The 23,165-nt window shown below is 27.5% G+C and overlaps 1 protein-coding gene across 3 annotated transcripts in view; it reads right to left on the reverse strand.

Annotated features, from left to right (window-relative positions):
* Window positions 1–23,165, reverse strand: part of LOC109608976 (adenylate cyclase type 2-like) — an 80,330-nt gene that overhangs the window by 25,751 nt on the left and 31,414 nt on the right. For all 3 annotated transcript variants that reach the window (XM_049962660.1, XM_049962659.1, XM_049962658.1), the window contains exon 2: window positions 11,474–11,604. In XM_049962660.1, the coding sequence (XP_049818617.1) occupies window positions 11,474–11,604 (131 nt within the window). The remainder of the gene's footprint in view (window positions 1–11,473; window positions 11,605–23,165) is intronic.

Here is a 23,165-nt window from a genome sequence, read left to right on the forward strand (position 1 = left end):
AGATTCATTTTAACCAAATAACAAGAATAATCGGGGTACTTCGAAGAAAATAAGTAATAGTAATAATTAATTCTTTTGTTTTATTTTGAATCTATTGAATTTGTGATATTGTGATATTTTTTTTTCAGAATCTGATTTTCCTAAACCTTATTAAATATTTAAGTTTGGTAAATTATTTTATATACTAAATATTTTTCATAAAAGACTGTTAAACTTTTAAAACTTTGATAAACAGAGCACATCGGAATATTAAATAAATTCCAAATAAATGATCAATTAAAATGCGTCTATCTTTTATTATATTTGGAATCTATTGAATTTATAATATTTTGAACGTTTTTCAGAATCATATTTTCCTAAAATGTGTTAAATGTTTGATAAATTATTTTATATACTAAACATTTTTTATAAAATACTGGCATACATATTCATTTATTTAAAATAAATACTTGAACAGAACAGATTTATTTTCAAAAACATAGTCCAAAAAAATTAAAAAAAAAATAAAGTAACTAAAATAAAATAAATATAATAAATGAAATAAATAAATGAAATAATAAATAAAATAAATAAAATAAATAAAATAAATAAAATAAATAAAATAAATAAAATAAATAAAATAAATAAAATAAATAAAATAAATAAAATAAATAAAATAAATAAAATAAATAAAATAAATAAAATAAATAAAATAAATAAAATAAATAAAATAAATTAAATAAATTAAATAAATTAAATAAAATAAATAAAATAAATAACTTTTAAAATTTTTAAAACTTTAGACAGACAGAATATTAAGTAAATTCCAAACAAATAATCAATTAAAATTCATCAACCTTTTTATTTATTTATTTATTGAGAATCTCTTGAATTATAGTATTGTGAATTTTTTTCAGAATAAGATTTTCCTAAAAATTATTAAATATTTAAGTTTTTGTGCATTACTTTTTATACTAAACAATTTTCGAAATACACACACAATAAACTTTTAAAATTTCAGTTTTATACACAGACTACATCAATATGAAATAAATTTCAACCAAATGATTAATTAAAATTCATAAATCTTTTGTTTTATTTGAAATCTATTGAATTTAGAATATTGTTGTTAGTTTGTTAAAATCGGAGAAAAACATATAAATTTTTTGAGGATGGACAATATTATAATTATTAAATTATTTACAGGCACTGAAAATACCTTTTCTAATAGCACAAATTCTTGTTTCTTTGTAAAATAAATAATTAAAATACAGACCTGCCAAATTTACATATTAAATGACCGAAACAAATACTTGCAAAACTTCGCAAACTCCTATTACAAAGAAATATTTGTCTAACCACTTTCACTCGGCAAACAACCTTTATATTCTAAGGGCAATAAAATCTAATTTGCTTGATTAAATTTCAAATGAACGTCGACAAAGTTACAAAGAATCGATTCGCCTCTTTTTAAATCAATCACTTTGTGTTGATTAATTTATTAGACTAGCATAAGTTAAATTCATAAAATAATTTCCAATTTGTCTGTAAATATTTATCGCATCGAAATTTACATGTTTTCCCATCCAATGGTTTTAAATTTTCGTTCTGCAAATAAGGGTACACAAAACGAAGTGATATAGGTAGTGACCCTTTTCAAAACTTGCTTTACATATAAACAGTACAAAAGCTGTTAAATCAGCTAAAATCATAACATCTGACAGACACAAAATTGAATTGGGTAAGCAAATAACAATATGTGTTCATAAATATTTAAAAAGATACTCGGAAATGGTTAGTTGACAATGTCGAAAGTTTTTGGAAATCAAAACGACACAAAGGAGGAGCGTTTGAGTGTTTTCCGGAGGTAGATTTATTTCCCACATCGTCAGGTCGGGTTTATTTACATTTCCATATATTGAGATAGTTTATTTGTTGTTGAATCGAAACCAGGATGTAAATATTTGAGTAAATTTGTATTTTCACAAAGCTAATATTACGTTAAATTGTGAAAAGTAGTCGTAAAAAAGCTTTAGCATAACTTCAATGGCTTCTTTAATCAGATAATCGGACATATCAAACGACTTTGATTCAAGAAATCATCCCGTTCAAGGAACACCATTAACAGTATTTGAATCCAATTACGATTTATTTGCACGTGCAATTCTAGAGATTAGCGAGTAGAATCCGAGTAGAAGACGCAACAGGACTAAATGTGATTGCGAAACTTACCAGACTTAGAAACAACTTAACACGCGAACGGGTAAAACTACGGCAGCTTTTAATTAGGATTTACGTCCTTAATTACAGTCCCACTTGAAGGGCGAGGTGAATATATAAAACTTCACTTATGCTAATTAACATTTTACATATTCCAGATTGCCATCGTAAATTTTATGACGGCATCAGGGTTCATTTATAATTTACATATGAACTGAAAAACATTTCGGATTCATTTCATTTTATCATTTGAACTACAAATATGTGGTTTATGTATATGTTGAAATTGGACTGGCATTGTTGAATTGGTAATTTAATCATGTGTATCCCATGCAATTTTGATAGCTTAGCCATTGGATTAACCCTGATGTAGATGTTACGTTATGCCAGTGCACCAATAGACAATATTTGTGTACATCCTACTTAGTCCAGTTGGTAAACAATTAATTAAATGGTGAGTCTCCCGGATAATTCCTGATTTGTTGTCCAAACTGTTTGGATTTCAATTGATTTGTTTAAGGATTTATTTATTTGGTCGGCGGTTTTAATGATTTAATTTGTTTTGGTCAATTTATAAATTAACAATTAACGACATACTTTATTTACTATGAACATTTACATACCAAAACCATGAAAACTTTTATATATAATTTGTATTAATGATTCGTTTATTGTTTTGGATTGATAATAATTGAGATGGGATAAATAATGACAAATAATTTACACAATTTAAATTTTTAAAATTAAATGTATATATTTTGATAAAAATGATATAACAATTTAATCCATAATTTATGGAAATATAAATTAATTGAAACTGTTGTTTAAATAAATAATTTTAATTATATCATATGGGATTATTAAAATTTAATGACAAATTTTATAATTATCAATACCAGATATATTTTATATCATAAACAAATATTAATTAATTTTAAATTAGTATTTTTTATTACTTTATTAGATTTAAATTAAATATTTTTAACACTTTTTCAAATATTTAATAAATTCATTCACCTTAGTTTAAAAAAAGATAGAAATGTCTTTAATGGCAGTTCGCAAAAATGTTCAATTTCAAATTCAGTCGAAATTCTCTACACAGTTCAAGTTGGTAAAACAAATATAAATTGATCATTTAATGCAAATATTCGTTTATTTTTCTTTCCATCATAACATGTTCAATGACTGAGCTTTTAAAAAATGTCCAAAGCCAAATTTTGCAAGAGAATGTTTTTTAGTCCCCTTCACACTGAATAGTACAGAAAAATTATATTTTTTTATTGCAATTAATTTTTGCTTAAACATATTTTAAAAATTCAGATGTAATTCCTTTAATGAATAATTTTCTAAATATTTTTATGACAGAATTGTATATTTTTAGTTAAAATATTATTTTCTACCAGCAAAAAGAGTTTTGATGTGTTTAAGATTTTGAAACAAAAATAATTTTTATTTTGGTTGAATTACTTTTATTTGATGTCAAAACAATCCCTCAAGTTCAAATCAAAAAAATCCACAGGGGCAGATGTATCACACAAATCCTACACCTATACCCTTTGAACTTTCTATAGCTACAACTCAAGCATTATTCTTTCAATAGAAGCGAATTAGATACAGTTGGATGCATAATTTACTTTTCTAATGTAATAACTAATTCATCTTGATCGGACTTGTCATTTATTCTGGACATATTCAGTAAAATGATAAAGATTAATGGCATTATATAAATGAATTGTGTAAAATAATAGGAAAAATAAATAATTGTATTTGGTAAACCTTAATTACCCTAAATTTATGTAAAAGAAATTTTCTATATTTTTGCTGTGAACTAATGTTATTCATTTTTTATTATTTTTTGACTTTAAAACATTACTGATATATAATTTATTATTCTCCGGTTTTGACCTTAAATTGTCCGCACTGTATGTATTAATTAGTAACAATTTTGTTATAATAACAACTATTTTCTATATTTTTGTTGTGCACTAGTTTTATTCATTTTTTGTTATATTTTGGCTTTAAAACATTTTTGAATTATTATCATTTTCTGTATCATTAATTAGAACAATTTTGTTATAACAACATTATCTTTCATTTGCAATATCGAAGCAATTATGGTTATCTCAACCATAAATACAACAAATCCTAATCGAGATTCAAAGCATATTTGAACAATAATCACCCCCATGCCACACAATAATTAAAATTTAATTAGTTTATGTATTAAATCGTGTCCTGATCCGATTATAATCTTGTTTTATTACACGGTGTTCCAATGTCAGACAATGAACAAATGCGCTCGGGCTCCGCCAAAATACACCGCATTAATTGAACGATAGCCCTGAATTTAAATACAGTTTCAGCGTCGCGTTGTTTATTCTAATTTCGTGTTAGTGTAGTTTCACGGAACGTCCTTTGGGTCCGATAATTTCATTAAACCTAACTCAGTTCCGAAATAAATTCAATACATCCCTAACGGACTCAAGTTTGTTTACAAGTGTATATTAGAAAAATGTTTTATCTTGTTTTGGTATAAAAATCCTTATTAAAAGTTTTAGTTTAGCCTAACATAAGTTATGGTTGGGAATTTCGAAACGGAGAACTGTAGGAAACTTTCATCAGTTTGGTTTATTCAGGGACATCCTTCAAGTTTATATGGTTCAATTTTTACGAAGAAAATTGGATGCTTAGTTAAAGCTCAGCACAGTCTAATCTAGTTTACATTCATGATTTAGTGTTTAATTAGTAGAAGATTATAGTGTCTTGAGCCAGGAGAATTTCCGAGTAATAAACTGAAAACTGCATGCCATTAAAGTAAGAAAAAACTCAATCAACAGTGATTTATTCAAACTAATTAAGTTCGTATATTATCAATGCCGTCGATCAGTTTTACATGTGACGAATTGCTTTCGGTTCGACGTGTTTGCCGTACAGTTTTCATAAACTCAATTTATCTCGACGCATGATGGATTGAGCTATTAGGAATGAGGAGAATACAAAGCGACAAATATATTTGTAAACATCCAGATTGCAACCTATTTATCTTGTCCGTTTGTCACACAAAAAAAATAACACATATTGAGCACAGAAAATTTATCTTGTGAACGACGCAACGTTCAAAGGCCGAATCAATTTTTAATTAATGCGAAATTTTCAAATTCGTACAGGGAACGACTAAACAAACTAACAATTGCGCCGGCTTTGTTTATTTTAAACTGGCACGTTTGTTTTGATAAATTCCCATGGCAAAATGACATTTTATCGCAGTTCACGAATTCCCTGCATAAAATCGCGTGCCGAATAGATATGACAATCAGATTTAATGTGCCACGGATTTTTGAAATTGAAAATTATCGGTCGCCATCGACAATCAATTTGGATGGCGTATTGGAATTCCGGGCGAGGTGACACGTACTACCTTTGGATCTTATTTAGAGGCTTTCGTGAGACCAATAATACGATTACAAAGGATTTCTAGTGATGCCTCGAAATGAAACCGATGCACAATTTATTGGGGATTGTTACAAATACATTCTTGCACCAAGATGCCTGTTTAAATTTAGGGTTAGCTTAAAAGACTAAAACATCATTACTTTTGATTCATCATTTATTTGGATAAATTTTTATTTTATTTTTAAAATCTTTTTGTATCAAATTTTATACAAGGAGATTCTAAAATATCTTGGTCAACATTTAGAAATGGGTCCAATAATGAATCCAAATAAAAATTTTTTATGAAGTAAATACACATTTAAATTTCAATAATTTTATCTTGTCATATTTCCAATTCAAAATCCAAAATCTTTGATAGAATTATGTTTAAATTTGGTATATATTATGATAAATTGGTAAAACAATTTTTTTTCCATAATGATACAATATCTTTCTACACCACAGAATATTTTTTAAAATTATACTTTTCATATTATTTGCACAATTTAGAAGAAAATAGAGACTCATGATAAATTTAGACTATTACAGCCGTTTTTGAAATATATCAGTTTGAAGATAATTAAAGTGATTTTCATACAATACAAAATCAAATAGGTATAATCCACCCTGTAGTCCAAATATCAATTTTTGTTATTGTCCAACTTTTTAAGTGGTTTAATTCTGAAGAGTTTTTCTTTAGTTCAAAAACCTCCCAACCAACGTAAATTATTTTTTCCGATGTTTAATATAAATATTAATATGCCAAAACTTTCTTTAATTAAAATAATTAATTCTTATACGTGTTGTAAAATCCTAAAAATACTAACTTCTTTAATGAATTTTTCATTATAAACATGAGTTGTAATAAAATTTAAAATTAAACTCTCCGTTTTCATAAAATAGTTTTTTAAACTGGCCTCGCCAATATCTAATGTCGTTATAATTAAATATTAATATACATTTTATATACTACTATATTAAAATGTTATTTTCATTTATTCAATACTTTGAAACTCGTTTATTAAAACTTTAGACAGGCATTTATATTTCACGCATTTAATTAAATTTTTGTTAACGTCATAAAATCTTTAAATCCTGCAGTTTTATGACAAGTTTTACTTTGTATTTTATATGTTCTATATTTAAATTTCCACATTGTATTAGTAAAATAGTAATAAATTTCAACAAATCAATTGTTCTTTATTATACAATAATTATTATTGTAATATCGTCGTTACAATGTTTATTTCAGAATTTCTAATGAGTTGGGAATATTATTTTACAAACTGATTTTGATATATATAATTATTTCATGTTTCATAACAAAATAAAATTTAATTTTAATTGGCAGTAAATTAATACTATTACCATAAAAAATGTTTCATAAATATTTTGCGAAGCACGCATATTAGATTTACAAGTAATTTCCGATAATCAAAATTTTAGAAACTTTTATGTAGATAGTTAGAGAGCCATTTATATTTCATCAATTTAATAAACATTTTTATCCGCGTTATAAAATTTTAAAATTACCCAGTTTTATATCAGCTTTTACTTAATATTTCCCATCCTTCATAACACCGTGTAATCGTATTAAAGCGCAAAATTAAGGTTCTATTCCTTAAAATTCAACCTTTTTGTTTGTATAAAATACATGTTAAAATAAGTGGTTCAGAGATAAGTGATAAGTGATTTCAGTGATTAACTGTAAATGATAAAAATAAGTTTGCACATTAAAAAATCAATGTTTAATGAATTAATCATTAATGTAAAAGAAATGGAATTTAATTAATACTGATAAGTTATTTTATTATAGGTTTATTAAAAATTTATTTGTAAACGAATTTAATTATTTTCATTTTTTACCCTAATGTATTTGTTAATATAATATCATGTTAAAAATGTAGAAGAATATACAGATTTTTAAGACAAAATATATAACAAAAGCCAAACATGTCAAATTTGTTTTCTACAAAGGTCAAAGTCAAAAATTATGCGGTATTACTCTTACTCAGGATTTCCCATCCTTCATAACATCGTGTAATCGTAATAAAGCTCAAAATTAGGGTTCTGTTACCTTAAAATTCAGCCTTTTTTTGTATAAAACAAATAACGTAAACGACACTACAAACCACCCTAAATCAGCCGAATTTGCTTAAAATTAATACTGGGCACGTCCTAAAACTGTATAGAATTGCCCAGATGTATTAACACAGATGTAAAATTACATATCCTCATCTGTAATGCAAGCACGGTTCACTTAATGCATATGCACGGGATGATTTAATTAATATTCATAATTAATCCGACGTAAACATTATATGAATTTCGAAGTTCAATATTAAAACGGCTTTTAAACTTCACTAAAGTTCTTATGTCGTTAATTTTTGACCTATAAAGCATATAGCTCGGCGATTAATTTAGTTTGTCTAATTAAAAGTTTAAGCAGCCGACAAAAATTAAAAGAAAAACTTTTGTCTTCCCTATTAATTTAATTTCGTTAAAATCAGATTAAGTGGTGGAAATTTAAAGATGTTCAGCTGAAAAATTAGCCCTATTCAAACAACGAAACGGCTTTGTTTAATTAATTACATGCCACTCGTAAATGAGGTATTAATTTTATCGATAATTGTGAACGAATTTGGAGTGTAATTTTATAATTGGTGACGTTAATTGACGATACGGAATGTTGGACTAATTAAGCACTAATTTTATTTTACAATTGTTGTTTTTGATAGACTCCATCTATTTTCAGTCATGAAAAATTGAGAAGAAATACGAAATTTTCAAAAATTTATAAAAAATTATCAATAACATAATTTTCTCATTTTTTAAAAATTTTTAAAAATTTTTATTAAATTAAATTTAAATAGAAATTAAAAAATTATATTATTGACAATTCCTTTTTTTTTGAAAATATTTTATTTTTGATGAACTTTCTGAAAAAGTATGGGTTAGGTTTATTTTATTTATTGTTAAAAATAAAAATTGTTAATTCATTGATTGTAAGATATTGTTTATTTAAAAAATATCGCTCATTAAAAAAACCTATCCATTAAAAAAAATTACTATTTGATTTTTGTTATTATAAATAAAAACTGTTAATTAATATCTTGAAATGGAAAAAAATCAAAAGGTTTGAATTCATAAAAATTTCAAGGAAAAACTTCAAAAGTCGGTATTTTTTAAATTTAAAATTAATTTTTCTCTAAAATATTTTGATTTTTTTCATTTGACCTAGACAAATTCTTCATCACGCCAAAAAATAGAACATTTAAAAAAAAATTGAAAATATGAGAAAATATTGACTTATGGAAACGTGAACTTCAATTTAATAAAACTTATCTAATTTTCAATAATTCATAAAAAAATGAAGAATTATGTTGTCGACAATTTTTTATGAGATATTTTTAATAAGCTTTTTGAAGAAAAAATTTCATGAAAATTTCGAGCAAAAACTTCATTCATCATTATTTTTTAAATTTAAAATTAATTTTTCTTTAAAATATTTCGATTTTGTCAAATATTTTTAATTTCATTATAATTTGGAAATTAAAGAAAGGATTGTTCAAATTATGAATATAACGGGCGAATTGAAACAAATAAAATAAATAAAAGACATGAAATTAAATAAACATTTGAATACAACGACAAACTGAAACTCAAAAATTCATCAAATCTTACAAAATAAAATGTATAATAAAATTATACTTTTTTTATCACTCGAAAATTTATACTCACCTAAATTCGTTCAAAATTAACGATAACATCACAATAAGAAATTAATATCTCATTTACGAGTGCCACGTAATTAAAACAACCCCATTTCGTTGTTTGAATACGGCTAATTTTTCAGTTGAGCATCTTTAACTTTTACCACGTAATCTGACTTTAACGAAATTAAATTAATCTGAAAAACAAACATTTCTCTTTAAATTTTTCTCGGCTGCTCAAACTTTTAATTGGGGTAACTACATTAATTACAGAGCTATATGCTTTATAGGTCAAAAATTAGCGATATAAAAAGTCGTGTTAATATTGAACTTCGAAATTCATGTAATGTTTACGTCGGTTTAATTATGAATATTAATTAAATCACCCCGTGCACATGCATTAAGTGAACCTTGTTTTCATTACAGATGAGGATTAGCAATTTTACATCTGTGTTAATACGTCTGGCCAATTCTATACAGTTTTAGGACGTGCCCGGTATTAATTTTAAGCAAATTTGGCTAATTCGGGGTGATTTGTGATGTCGTTTATGTCAAACATTTATTTTATACGGACAAAAAGGTTGAATTTTAAGGGAATAGAACCTTAATTTTGAGTTTTATTACGATTACACGAAGTCATGAAGGATGGGAAGTACTAAATAAAAGTAAGTCTGTATAATTTTTGACTTTGAACTTTGTAGAAATAATTTGGTTTTTATTTTATAATTTATACTGGAAATCTGAACATATTACGTAAGATACGTAAGATTAAAAAAAGAAATAATAATAATAATGAAATAATAAATTTTTAATAAACCTTATAGTAAAATAATTTCAACTTTTCAGTAAATTTTATTCGGTTTATGTGAATTACTAATTTATTAAATATTGATTTTTAATGTGAAATCAAACATATTTTTATCATTTACAATTCTTCAGTGAAACTTGTTGTTCCTGAACCAGACTACTATAAACAAATATGTACATAATTTCCAGAAATTTAATAATTGTAATTTTCTTATTGCAGCATCTTCTCTAATCTCGAAACGAGCTATTTGTAATTAAATTCAATACAAAACACTGAATAATTTTCGTTATCTATCGCACAACATAATAAGGCGTATTTCACGTAAACAGCACAAAAAAAACAATCCACCCTCATTTAAATTCGAAATACTTAATGACTTGGATCAAACGGATTAGCATTTATCTTTGGAAAATTTGCAAGAAAATTGGAACCGTGTTTTGTTGCTGCTTATTTGCATTGAAATTATGTCGAATATGATAATTTTATATAAAGGAACGTCTTTTAACACGCTTAGACGTAATTTTTCGTAACAGTGCAAAAGTTTTACACAGCCAAAATGCAAATGCAACGAAAACAGCTATAGAAAATTAAATTCAGTTATTAATAACTTGAAACGTTTTGAATCACCTGGCAAGTTTTTATATTACGTAGGTGTATTCACAGATATTTTAATTAAATAAAGTCAACAACCAATATTATTACTTTTGTGTTGTTGTTGCATTTAATTGATTATTGGCAACAGGTAATACAAAAAAATCTCCAACGACTAATACTAAAAAATACAATATAGAATAACAATATATAAAAAATAATATGGATAAAAAACTGTTTCTTACTTGAATTTAGGTAATAAGTTTAAATAAATACCTTGTACAGATTTAAAAAAAAAAATAAGGACAACTAAAGAAATCAAAAAACGACTGATACCAAAAGAAAATACAATATAATATAATAACATAAAATTTGTAATATATGGTTAATAAAAAAACTTTTTGTGTTTCGATTTTTGAATTCTGTCAATTTAATTGAAAATCTAATATAGCTAAAGTTTTTATTGAAAAAAAAAAATTGAAAAAAAAAACGAAAAACACTTAAACGACTGATTCAAAAAAAAGAAAATCTAATAATATTAATTGAAAACTCTTCCTTTAGATTGATGACATTTTCAAAATTAATCGACTTCTGCGTTCAGACAAAGCATTTAAATGAATATCTAGAATAGTTGTATTTTTTAATCATATTTTGTTCACTATTTAGTCACATAATACACAAGTTTAATATCTCAAACCTTAAGAGTTATAGTATATAAAAATAAGCCTACCTGCAACGCACACGTAGCAATAAGCAGTCCCACAGAGGTAATTGCTGACACAGTTAAACAGGACAGAAATAGGGCGTGCTTCAATCGGATGCAGTATCGTTGATAAAGAGTCTCCAACTCCATTCCATCCACTGAAACAAATAGAAAATAACACTTGTCTAATTGTAAATAACTGTCGAATTTTTCTTTTTAATTTAACACGTACCGATTGGAAGCGTGTAATTAAATGTTTTAGTTTCCGGGGTATTTGGTTGACAGTGAAAATAAAACTATTAAACACGATCAAAACCAATTCTTTGGTGATCAGATCGATACCGTATTATCGAATTAAAATTTAAATCTAAATTACTTCAATTAACGAGTGGTAATCGAAAATTGGACTAATCGTAGGACTTGAGACTCCATCAGTTCGAGTACGTGTCAGTTTACGATACCCCAATGGGAATGAAAATACGACCGGCATTAAGGGAAACCCGTTGGGTATTTAAAAGGACAGACATATTTTTTGTTTGTCTGCAATTCTTTTCATAATCTTCAGATAAAATGTAACATGTTTACTTTGTGCACTGCTCTATTCTTTTGAGTGGTGTGTTTTACCATTACCTACAAACAAAATTCGTATGTGAAGTGAGGTCTTACTCATTGAATTTGTGAATTCGTACAATTTTTTTTGCTAGTGTACATTTTATTCTTGTGTTCATATCAAGGAAATAAATTATTCAGAAGAAACAGACCCATCATTTTGTATTATAACAAAATATGTGAGTACTCTGATATAAATGAATAAATGTTGAGAGTTTTACAGCAAGATATTTTATAAACCAGAAACTAGAACATATGAATTTTAGATACTCACTGTTTGACAAAAAGCAAATTTATATTTATGACAAAGTGGATAATGAAAAGTCTCGCATCATATGAAATTAAAAATTTGAAATTAAAAACTTGAATTAATTTTATTAATATAAATATCCCTTTATAAAACTATGTTTTAATTTTAATTGCTTAAGTAGTTGTCCATAGTTATTAAATATACAATGGGGGTGCAAAAAGTCCCTCCGTCTTAAAAACTATTGTAAGCATAAGCAACAAATCCGATGTTGCCTCATGTTGTGTTAATATTGTACTTTTTAGTAACACATTAAATAGAGTATAACATACCTTTCACATGAGGTATCACAAGATCATCCTTGCCATTAAAAAAATGTTAATAGTGCCCATACAGTGGACAATGTGGCCTACGTTAATTTTATCGCAAAAGCTAGTTATACAACGTTTGGTCTATACAAAATTTATCAAGGGACCATCCTTATTACCTAACTGTATAAAGCGTAACGGCTCCACTTTAATATTATTAATTTTTAAACAATTACAACCAGCCATATTTTAACACAAATATGTTTGTAGAAAGATCCTTGTGCTCCGTTCTCTCCCTTCATTTTTATAAGCAACAAAACGACTCGAAGCAAATTATTGCTTGACAGAATAATTTTTAACGTCTCAAACAATTTAAAATATTTATCTGCCCCTTACAAGCTTCACTGAGCGCTTATCGTAAAATCCTTTTTAGCTGTAAGAGCTCCGATGACTTTGGAAGCCAGCTTATTCCCGGGGGACTGCGAAGTCATGCACAGTTTACTCTCGCCCTTCCGACTTCCTTCCAAACCCTTTAACATTCGTTTAAATCATGCCAACGAATTTGTCAAAAATTAAACATTGAATTGTAATCAAAATTCTTCGATCAGACAATTTTTTATTAAAATTTTGATGAAATTTAATTTCTTCAAAATACTGTTTTAATTTTCTTTGGAAGTAAAGTGTTTGTTCAATTGGTGGATTCGAGTAAATTAAAATGAATGTCCATTTTATTTTTGTGTATATATCAAGGAAATAGAATAAAAATTTTCAGTGGAAACAACCATCACGTACAAGTTTTATATCCTTTTGTACAAGGGTCGTACTTTTGAGGATTATAATAAAAATGAGTAGTTTAATTTCTCCACAGAGAAATAATATTAACAGGAAACTAGAACATTTTATGAACACTGCATATACGCTCGTTTCGAGAAAAGGACAAATTTATATGGTGGACGCAGGCATTATTAAAAAGCTGACGTCTGAAATTAAAAATTACAAGCTAAAAAGCTTTAAAATTATAATAAAGTCATGTCCATGTTATCTTAATTAGTTACCACAGTTACTTACTTACTAATGAACGTAAATTATGCCTAGACTTAATTACTAAAGTTTTCAATTTTAATGGCACGAATAGTTTATCTTGCCTGCAGTTACTAAATTTGTACCTACATAAAGCTTAATGGATTGCACTTAGCCATTATTATTATTATTATTTTTTTTTTTTTTGAATAATTTTTATGAACCTTCCAACCAAATTTTTTAACATCTCTAATAATTTAAAATATATTTCTGCTCCTTACAATCTCCACTTGGCGATTAACATAAAATCCTCTTTAACTGTAAGAGCTCTGATGACTTTGGAGTAATCTTATTCCCGTGAGAGTGCGAAGTCATGCACAATTTACTTTTACCCTTCCAACTTTCTTCTAAATTCTTTAACTTTCGATTAAATCATGCCAAAGACTTTACCAAATACCAAATATTGTTTTCAAATTTATTTTTTACAACTTTGTAAACTGAACGAAAAAAATTAAGCATTCTGTAATAGTACAAATGTAATAAAAGACATAAATCTCAATAAGAAATTAAATCAAAGGTAACTCTGTTTTTTAGTTATTTCTTACTTTTTTAGTAATTTTTTGGGAAATCCAGGAAGAATTAGAATTATTTATTTTTACTTTTTTAATGATGTTTCAGGAAATTAGTATTAGCCAAAATATAAAAATCCATAAAGTTATTAAAGTGAAACTGTGTAATTTATTCAGTATGTATTTAATCGTATGGATTTCATCCTATAGATTTTAATTGTATGGAAATTGATCGTATGGATTTTGATTGTATGGAATTTGATCCTATGGAAAATGATCACATGGATTTTGATCGTATGGATTTTGATCATATGGAAAATGGTCGTATGAATTTTGATCATATGGAAAATGATCGTATGGATTTTGATCATATGGAAAATGATCGTATGGATTTTGATCGTGTGAAAAATGATCGTATAGGTTTTAATCGTATGGAAAATGATCGTACGGATTTTCATCGTATAAAAAATGATCGTACGGATTTTAATCGTATGGAAAATGATCGTATGGAATTAGGTCACTTTACGTTTTTAGTAATTTCTCACGTTTTTAATGAAATTTTGAAAGTATAGCTCATTAGTATTTACTACTCATACGGGAAATTTTCTTCGAAACTAAATTGTCCGAGAGGACCGAAATTTCTTCCAATTTTGCTTTCACAAGAAATTTATTTCACAATAATTTTTACATGAAATTTTTATAATTAAAAATTGTTTGATTATAGAAGTTAACAGCTTGTATAAAATAAAAAATACCCCATTTTTTAATATCAAGTAATTCTGCCTCTGGTTCCTATTACAGCTTCTACCCTTCTTATCAGGTCATCTACAGCTTCCTATAATTCTAGAAGAAGTTGTCTTCATACTGGCAGTATGAGCACGGGGCTGGTGAGCAATTAATAATCCCCCCAAGCATATCCCAGGCATGTTTTGTGCAATTCAGATCAGAAGACAAAGCTGATAAGGGCAGTCATTCAATTTGGGTATTTTGGTTGAGGACAACTCTAACTCTATTTATTTTTACCATTGGTCAATATTTTATTTAATTCTTCTGAAAAGAGGTTAAAACTGTTTTTACTTGTAGCATGTTGATAAAAAATTGTTCATTATAATGAGATTATCTTGTTGAATAAAAATTAGTATAATGAAAGTTATGTTAGTTTGAAATTCAACGTTAAAAACGTAAATTACTTTTTCCATTACCCAATAGTAAAACAAAGCATTTTTCCTTAAATAGAAAAGAGCTTAATCAAAATATTGAATGCACCGCAATAAATCCTATTTCAATAGTAAAACGTTTGATAGATTTATTAAATTCTTCCTTCAGAAAATTCTTAGGTCGTAAGACAAATTATTATACAGTAAACTTTAAACTAAACTCTGCCCTAACATCGTGACGATTATATACACCCACCGGGCATTGAAAAATACTGATGCCAAATTGATATTGATGATAGTGCAGGCCAAATTGGAAGTAACGTGTTTTTTTATACGTTCAAGCCTCGGGGATAAGTTCCGGATTTTCCTTACATTATTGACTTCTGCAAAGCCCCGTTGAGTTAACAACGGATTAAGCCCGGACTTATCTTTCTTGTCACGGGGGGACTTTTTTCGGACATAATGGGGCAGTCAATTGCAATTTTTCTCTAAGCGGGTATCCAAAATATAACAATATTGCCGATAGGTTTTTGCTCCGATGTTGGTCATTTTTCCCGTTTTTTATTCGACGGAATGAGTTTCCTTTTTGGGGTGGGCAACATAAAAGGGTCGGTGGACGGCGATTTAATTTTTTTTTTGGCGGCTAAAAATGACAAAAGGAAATGGCGAGCTCGGTGCGGCAAACGTTTTTGTAACTCACTGTTTATTGTGAGATCTTGAACAAAGCTGAAAAATGTGTTGCTGCCGGAGCCAATTTATTAACTCCTTAACCTTAATTGAGTCCGAATCGAACCCGACTTCCTCAGACAGAAAACTAAGCGTTGCGTGAAATTGGCCTTTTGCAATATCATTTTACTGAAAATTATGATGCGACTCCGCTAATTATTATCCTAATTGGAAAAGTGGGACATCGTTTATTCACTATTTTCAAAGGACGGCGATTTGCTTTATCTTACTTTAACAGTGACGGAGAGATTACTGCTGCCTTTTAAAGAAATTGTCTGTCACAATTTAAGTAGCGCAAAGAAACACGCACAGGAAACGTTTTGTTATTCTTATTGTCAGTAGGAACACGCTCTTTATTAAGCCTGAGGGAAGCTTTATGTGTGAGTTGTTTTCTAGAGTTGTTATTGCTTTTTTCAAGAGAGACTTGCAAAGAATATTTACGTTCTTTATAGCTTAAGAAAAAAAAATACGTTAACAATATAATAGATCGTAAATTCAGATTATTAAATTTGAGTTATGATTAAAGATGTTTCGCAGTGTCACTTGTTAATAACAAGTGACCCATAACTAATAAAATGAATGAATTGATCTATGGATTTTCTCTCACGTTCGGGGAGTGAGTGTTCTAAAAATAATATGCGAATGAACAGAATCTGAATGGTGCGTCACTTTAAGTCTACCAACCGTGCTATCAATCAAATCGATACACGTGAAATTTATCATAAATATAAACGTTTAAAATTTTCCACTTTCACAATTCATTTGAAGATGTATAAAGTTGTACACCGTGTTATTTTTATTTGACGACCTTCTTAATCCTTTATTTTATTTCACTTTTCATTGTTTGATGGCCTGTGGCAAGTTTTATCTCTCTTTGCCATGTTATTTTACTTTTAAAGGATTTATTGGTTGTTAATGATTTTCCAAGTAATAAAACAACATACACCAGTTGTGACACGCGAGATTTTAATTAGGGATGCTGATGGTTTATAAACCGTACACACAATATAAATTAGGATTAAATGGCAATGTAAAATATTATCGTTTGTCAAATTGGACGCTGCAAAATACAGTAAATGTATATAAACAAATACTTTAATAGAATTATTTATCAGAAAATATATTGTTAAATAATAGAGATGGAAATACCTCTACTACGAATGATGTTTACGTTTGTTTTTTATATTTTCTAAAAGTATAAATAATAATCATTATTGGTGTGGTGCCTTAATTTCTTGGAACTGTTATTCTTGTCAACATAATTTTAAAACACTCTTAATACGTTTCTTAGTAAACCTTTATGATAACAGTTTTCAAACATACCTTTGAAACCCTGTGTTTTTTTAAATCATTGAATATATTACAACTTAAACATTTTCAACGAAAAGTTGTGCCATTTATTTAAAAAATAAATAATAAACGGCGTTTAATATCAATTGTTGGAATATAGGCACTTAAATATAAAATGAAACAACATTTTTTTGCTCTGGATCTATACAAATAATCCAGGATAAAATCGTAAACAATAGTTGGGTAAATAATAGTCGAAGTGAGTTTTGCGGGCATATATTTGTGGATATTCAGTTTTATGCAACGTTTATTTTCAGGATAATGGTTACCCATATTTTATATTCAGTGAACGAATTTTTTGTGTTGGTTATATGAACATATTGTAAAACTACACATTTCGAAAATTAAAAAAATTATTAACGTTGTTTTAATGCTTACACGTACGCACATACTTCATATTAAAAAATGTTATTTCAACCCAATATTAGTGTGAAATATCACTTGTATAAAAAAAATAATAGCCATGCTGACATTCGCCAAATTGTACCCTCTAAAATTTATATAAAATAAACATTTCATTTTAATGGAATAATTTATCAAAGGGAAAAATAATTTGTTAAATCACACAACTTAATATAATTGTAGTTTTGGATAAATTTCTATTTTTAACCATAAATTTTATATTTGTATAATTTTAAAACATGATGATATGACTATGATACCATCTCTGTACAAATTTACATTTTAAATTATTTCTTTTTTTTTTTAATTTTACAACTTATACATTTACATTATTGATGGAAATAGTGTTAGGTATAAATAAATATTTCATTCTCAATATCAGTTTACTCCATGAATTTCAACTGCATTTAAAATCAGTTAATATAAGTCCTGAAAATGTGACATGGGAAAAACTTTTTTACTCTGGATTTACTCAAATAAACCAGGATAAAATCGTAAACAATAATTGGACAAATAATAGTCAAAGTGAATTTTGTGAATATACATTTGTGGATATTTGCAACGTTTATTTCCGAAATAATGATTACCCATTTTTTATATTGAGTGAATGAATTTTTTTATATTGTTGAATTTGTTTGTATTACTTGTTTAAAAAATAATAGCTGACTGATTTTTTTGGGATTTACAGAGAACTAAAAGCTTTTAACTATACCCTACGTAAATGAAAATTCATAAAAATTTAAATTGTAAAAACTGAAAAATAAAAAAATATTTAATAATTAATCATATATTTCAAGTTGAAAAAATAAATATTTTTTTGTTCACATATATTACAAAATTAAGGGAAAAAAGATTTAATTACCTTCTTGACAGTTTTTAAACTAGTTTTTAGATGTGTTTTATTCGTTATATATTTTAAAAAGCTTATTTAATTTCACAAATTATTTGACACAATTTGTGTTGAAATTTATTTAAAGAATCGATTAAAAATTTAAAGAAACCGTCATATTTTCATTAAAGCTACTTAATAATATTTTTCGGTTTCGTCATACATATTCGTATTAATCCACTCGTATTTATAAGATATTCTACAATATATCAACAAAGAAGAAATTTCCGAATCAAAATATTATAATACTTCCATTTTAAAATTTAAAGACACTTATTAGTTTTTAAAAAATCATGTACAATATTTTATGGTTGCATCATACATATTCATGGAAGTTTTCCTCCATCAACAGCGAAGTCACGTAAGGCGTTGCTCTAAATCATATTTATTTGCATTTCGAAAATGCGTATACTTCCCCTCACGTCACATGTTTACGGTACGAGTCTTAAATCGTTGTTGTGCTGACACGAATTCATTTTATTTCTTTTCATCGTCTATGCGTCTTCCCTTTGAAAATGACAAAAGTTTTCAAAAGCTAAATTGTGGTTAGTTACTAGTTGGAAATTACCCTGTTTAGAAATATTGATGTACAACGAAAAGTAAAAAAAATTCAATTTTCCTCTGTGGGTTTTAAAGTCTAAATAAATCTGGAATAATGAGTCCATTAACAGAGTTTAAAATATGGTGGATGCGCCCCTCATATCATGAATAAATTTATATGTACCAACGAACTATGACTAAAATTTTCCATTAAAATTTAACATAAATACATATTTCATCAATTGAAATACAAAGCCAATAATTTCTATAATAGATTAGTTCTGGACCACTATATTAACCGAAAATCAATTCCAAACATTTTCGAGTTTATTCTATTCTGTAATGGGTGCAAAATTTTTATGTACATGTTATGATTCAGTTGACGCTTTTATCAAAAGGTCATAAAAGTCGGTTAATAAACATCGACAAAAAAAAAATTACTCAATTTTCCATCACCATAAAATAATTTACTGTACATTTACAATAACAGATGCATCTATATTAATAAACTGACACAATTGAACTAAGCCGGAAATACGGCATTTAATTTCCATAATCAAATTCCTTCGGGATTAACATCGTAGATGATTGCTATTTCCCGGCTGTAACTCCCAGTTTGTGATGGTGTTCCGACAAATTGGTAAGAATTCCCCCGTCGAGAACTTAAGACAGAAGTAAAACAATACAAGCACAAATGGCCGTAAATAAAAATGGAATTGTCAAATTGACTCCAAGATTGAATGCATCACAGAGATATATTTCAAAATATACTTGTTACAACCAATTATAGATATATTCATTTTTTGCACAAAGAAATTGCCCAGACAATTCGATAACCAATAGGAGACAGAATAAAGGTATAAGGCAAATGAAATTTCCTCTTTCGAGTTTCAATTGCACACAAAGCTCCAAACCAATTTTGAATGCCTCCAAACTCCGTATATTAAACATGTTTACCCTCTTAAATAATCAACGTCCTCGACCGTCGTGATGAGTCGTTTCTGAAACACACCCAAGACAATCCACACAAAACCTATTGCGGATCGAAGGTGAATCAGCAAAGGGAAAATTAAATTTTCTCTCTGCCGTTTCAGTTGCACATCCTTCAGATCTGCCGACATATTAAATGAATTATTTCTTTCTTCGCACGACGCACCCTCGGCCCTTTATTGGAATGCTAAAGTCTTCGGAATTTGGAATTTCCAACAAAAAGTGTCCCCGTCAATTTATATTTAATATCTTGTCGACTGCAAACAGCTATTCGATTCAATAAACAGGAATATTTATGTTGTATGTAATCTGCAACTGAAAATTTTCTGTTTTTCCATCTGAAATATAAATGATATTTAAAAAATAATATTTACAAAATCGTACGAAATATTTTTGAGCTTGTAACTGCTCATTAAAAATGGAAACATTTTTAATAGTTCTTTTATAAATGACAGTTGAAGAGTGTTTATTTTTCGATAACAATACAGACAAGCCAATTTTTATGAAACACATATGCAGTGCAGCAATAAATATGAAACGAAATTTTCAGCAGCCTACTGAATACATCAAGACGTTCATAACCGGAGAATTTGATTTACATGGTAAATATTTGCGCCATGTAAATCGCGATTTACTCTCACTCGGCATTTATTTATTTTCAACAGTAGATTGACACGTAATATTTATTTATACGAGTCGAAAAAATATTTATTGAGATCTGACGTGCTCTCTCTTAGAATTTGTTGTCATTTCCGTCCAATTAATTCTGACGAGAGAAGATATCGTAGTTGAACTTTTCTATTTATATGCAAATACAAAATCGAATACTAAAAGCATACGTATATGTTTTCATTCCTTCTGTCTTATTGAAAACGTTCTAGAGCAGGTGCGAAATGAAACATCATCAATTTACCTCTTGTGCGGTGTATTTTATTCTCCACGAAATTGTTTTCTACATTTTCACTGGCAATGATTAAATACATCCACTGTCAATTTCCTCCGTTCGAAATTAAGTATCGATTGGCGATTTGCGAGAAATCATGAAGTTGCGGCAGCTTCAGCACCACGGGACGGGAAGTTTTCGCCCCGTTCCGTGTTGCTTTTAGATTTCAATTGAAAAATGTAGTATTTTTTTTCTTTCTTGCACGGTTAACTGCCATTTCTTCCAGAAGTCAACGATGCTTTAATGGAACTGGAATTGCACAGTGAATTTATGACACGACTGTAAAATATTGATTGCGGAAACCTTTGCCGTCTCAATAAAATTAAGTACCCACAGAATCACTTCATAATACCGCACAAACGTTTTAAACAGCACCGCGAATTGAATTTTAATGTTCTTCATTAACAAAGATTTTAAATCCATCTCGCCATCATTATGCCAATTGGAATGGAAAATGGACGGTTAAATTTAATTGGCACGGATGTAATAAAACAAACGAAACAACGGCAATTTTAATAGACATTTAATTCCATTATTACAACGTTTCGTGTTGCGTTAGCTCGTTTTTCACATCTCGCGGAAAATCAATGCATAAACGACAAAAACTTAATTTTCCAGTAAACAGAGGAGTGGCACAAAAACGAGATCCCTGTTAAGCTCACTAGTTATTAATTGCGGCAATTGTTTGTTTCTGAACTTAATTGCTTTTAAAATTTTAAAACGGAACCTCAACATTAATTAAAGTTATTTTTAGGCCAAATTTAATTACCGATTTATTGGTGTTAAGTGATTTATTTGGAACGAGAATAATGAGATTATTGCCTTCAAATTAAACGAAATATATGATAATTTTTTTGTGACCGCATATACTTACTATAATAAATTGAAAGTACAGTACCAGTAAGGTACACTATCTTACAAAAATATGGAACCCTGACAACCTACCTATTTTTTATAAATTGTAACTTAATATCACATTTGAATTTAAATATAATCCGTTTTTATAATTTAATTTTAGTTTATCTTTAGTAGTCTTTGCATACGGTGGTTAGTTAATATTAAGATAAAGCCATTAGGACGAGCTTTGTCAAACAATCTTAAAAATCTGATTCTTTCTAAGTACAGATCAGGACAAATTTGATAGATCTTAAAATGAAGAAAACTTACTCAGACAAATATCAAAACTCAGATGAATTGTTTGAAGCTGTTAATATTATTTTGAATTATATTTCTAAGCAAAAGATTGACAATCTTGTTTCTTCCATGTCAAGAAGTAATAAAAAATAATGGATATGGATATATACAGATACAGCAACATATATTTTTCTAAAATATTTGTCAAAAAGGTACAAAATAATAAATGAGAAATTCTACTGCATCCATCATATAGTCCAATTATTTCCCCATGTAGCTATTATTTATTTATATCCTTAAGATATTTTTCATGTAATAAATGTTTAATTCTGAAGACAAGGTCAAAGCTGAAGTCAAACTTCTTCAGTTCAAAAAACTCAGAATATTTTTCTTATTACATGAATTTACATGTAGAATATTAGAAAAAAGTTTTTAATTATAATGAATGATTATGTTTAATAAAATTTGTGTCATTTGAAAATTACTTGTTTTACAATAAACAATTCAGATGTGCCGCTCGGCTGTTTTCAGGAATCCTAAAGTCTTCGGAATTTGGAATTTGCAATAAAAAATATCTTTGCCAATTTATATTCAATATCTTGTCGAATGCATAACAGTTATCGCTTCAATAAATAAGGAATAAGACATAAAGAAAAAGGAATGATAAATGAGAATTTCTACCTCAACTATCATGTGTTGAAATATGTTTCCCACGGGACTATCATTTATTTTTATCAGTATGATATTTTTTATGTAATTTCTAAAGAGGTGGTCAAAACTGAAGTCGACCTTCTTCAGTTCCAAAAACCTAGAAAATTTTTCACAAAGCATCAAT

Source organism: Aethina tumida, chromosome 2 (assembly GCF_024364675.1).
Source record: "Aethina tumida isolate Nest 87 chromosome 2, icAetTumi1.1, whole genome shotgun sequence".
In the NCBI taxonomy this organism is placed as follows: Eukaryota; Metazoa; Arthropoda; class Insecta; order Coleoptera; family Nitidulidae; genus Aethina; species Aethina tumida.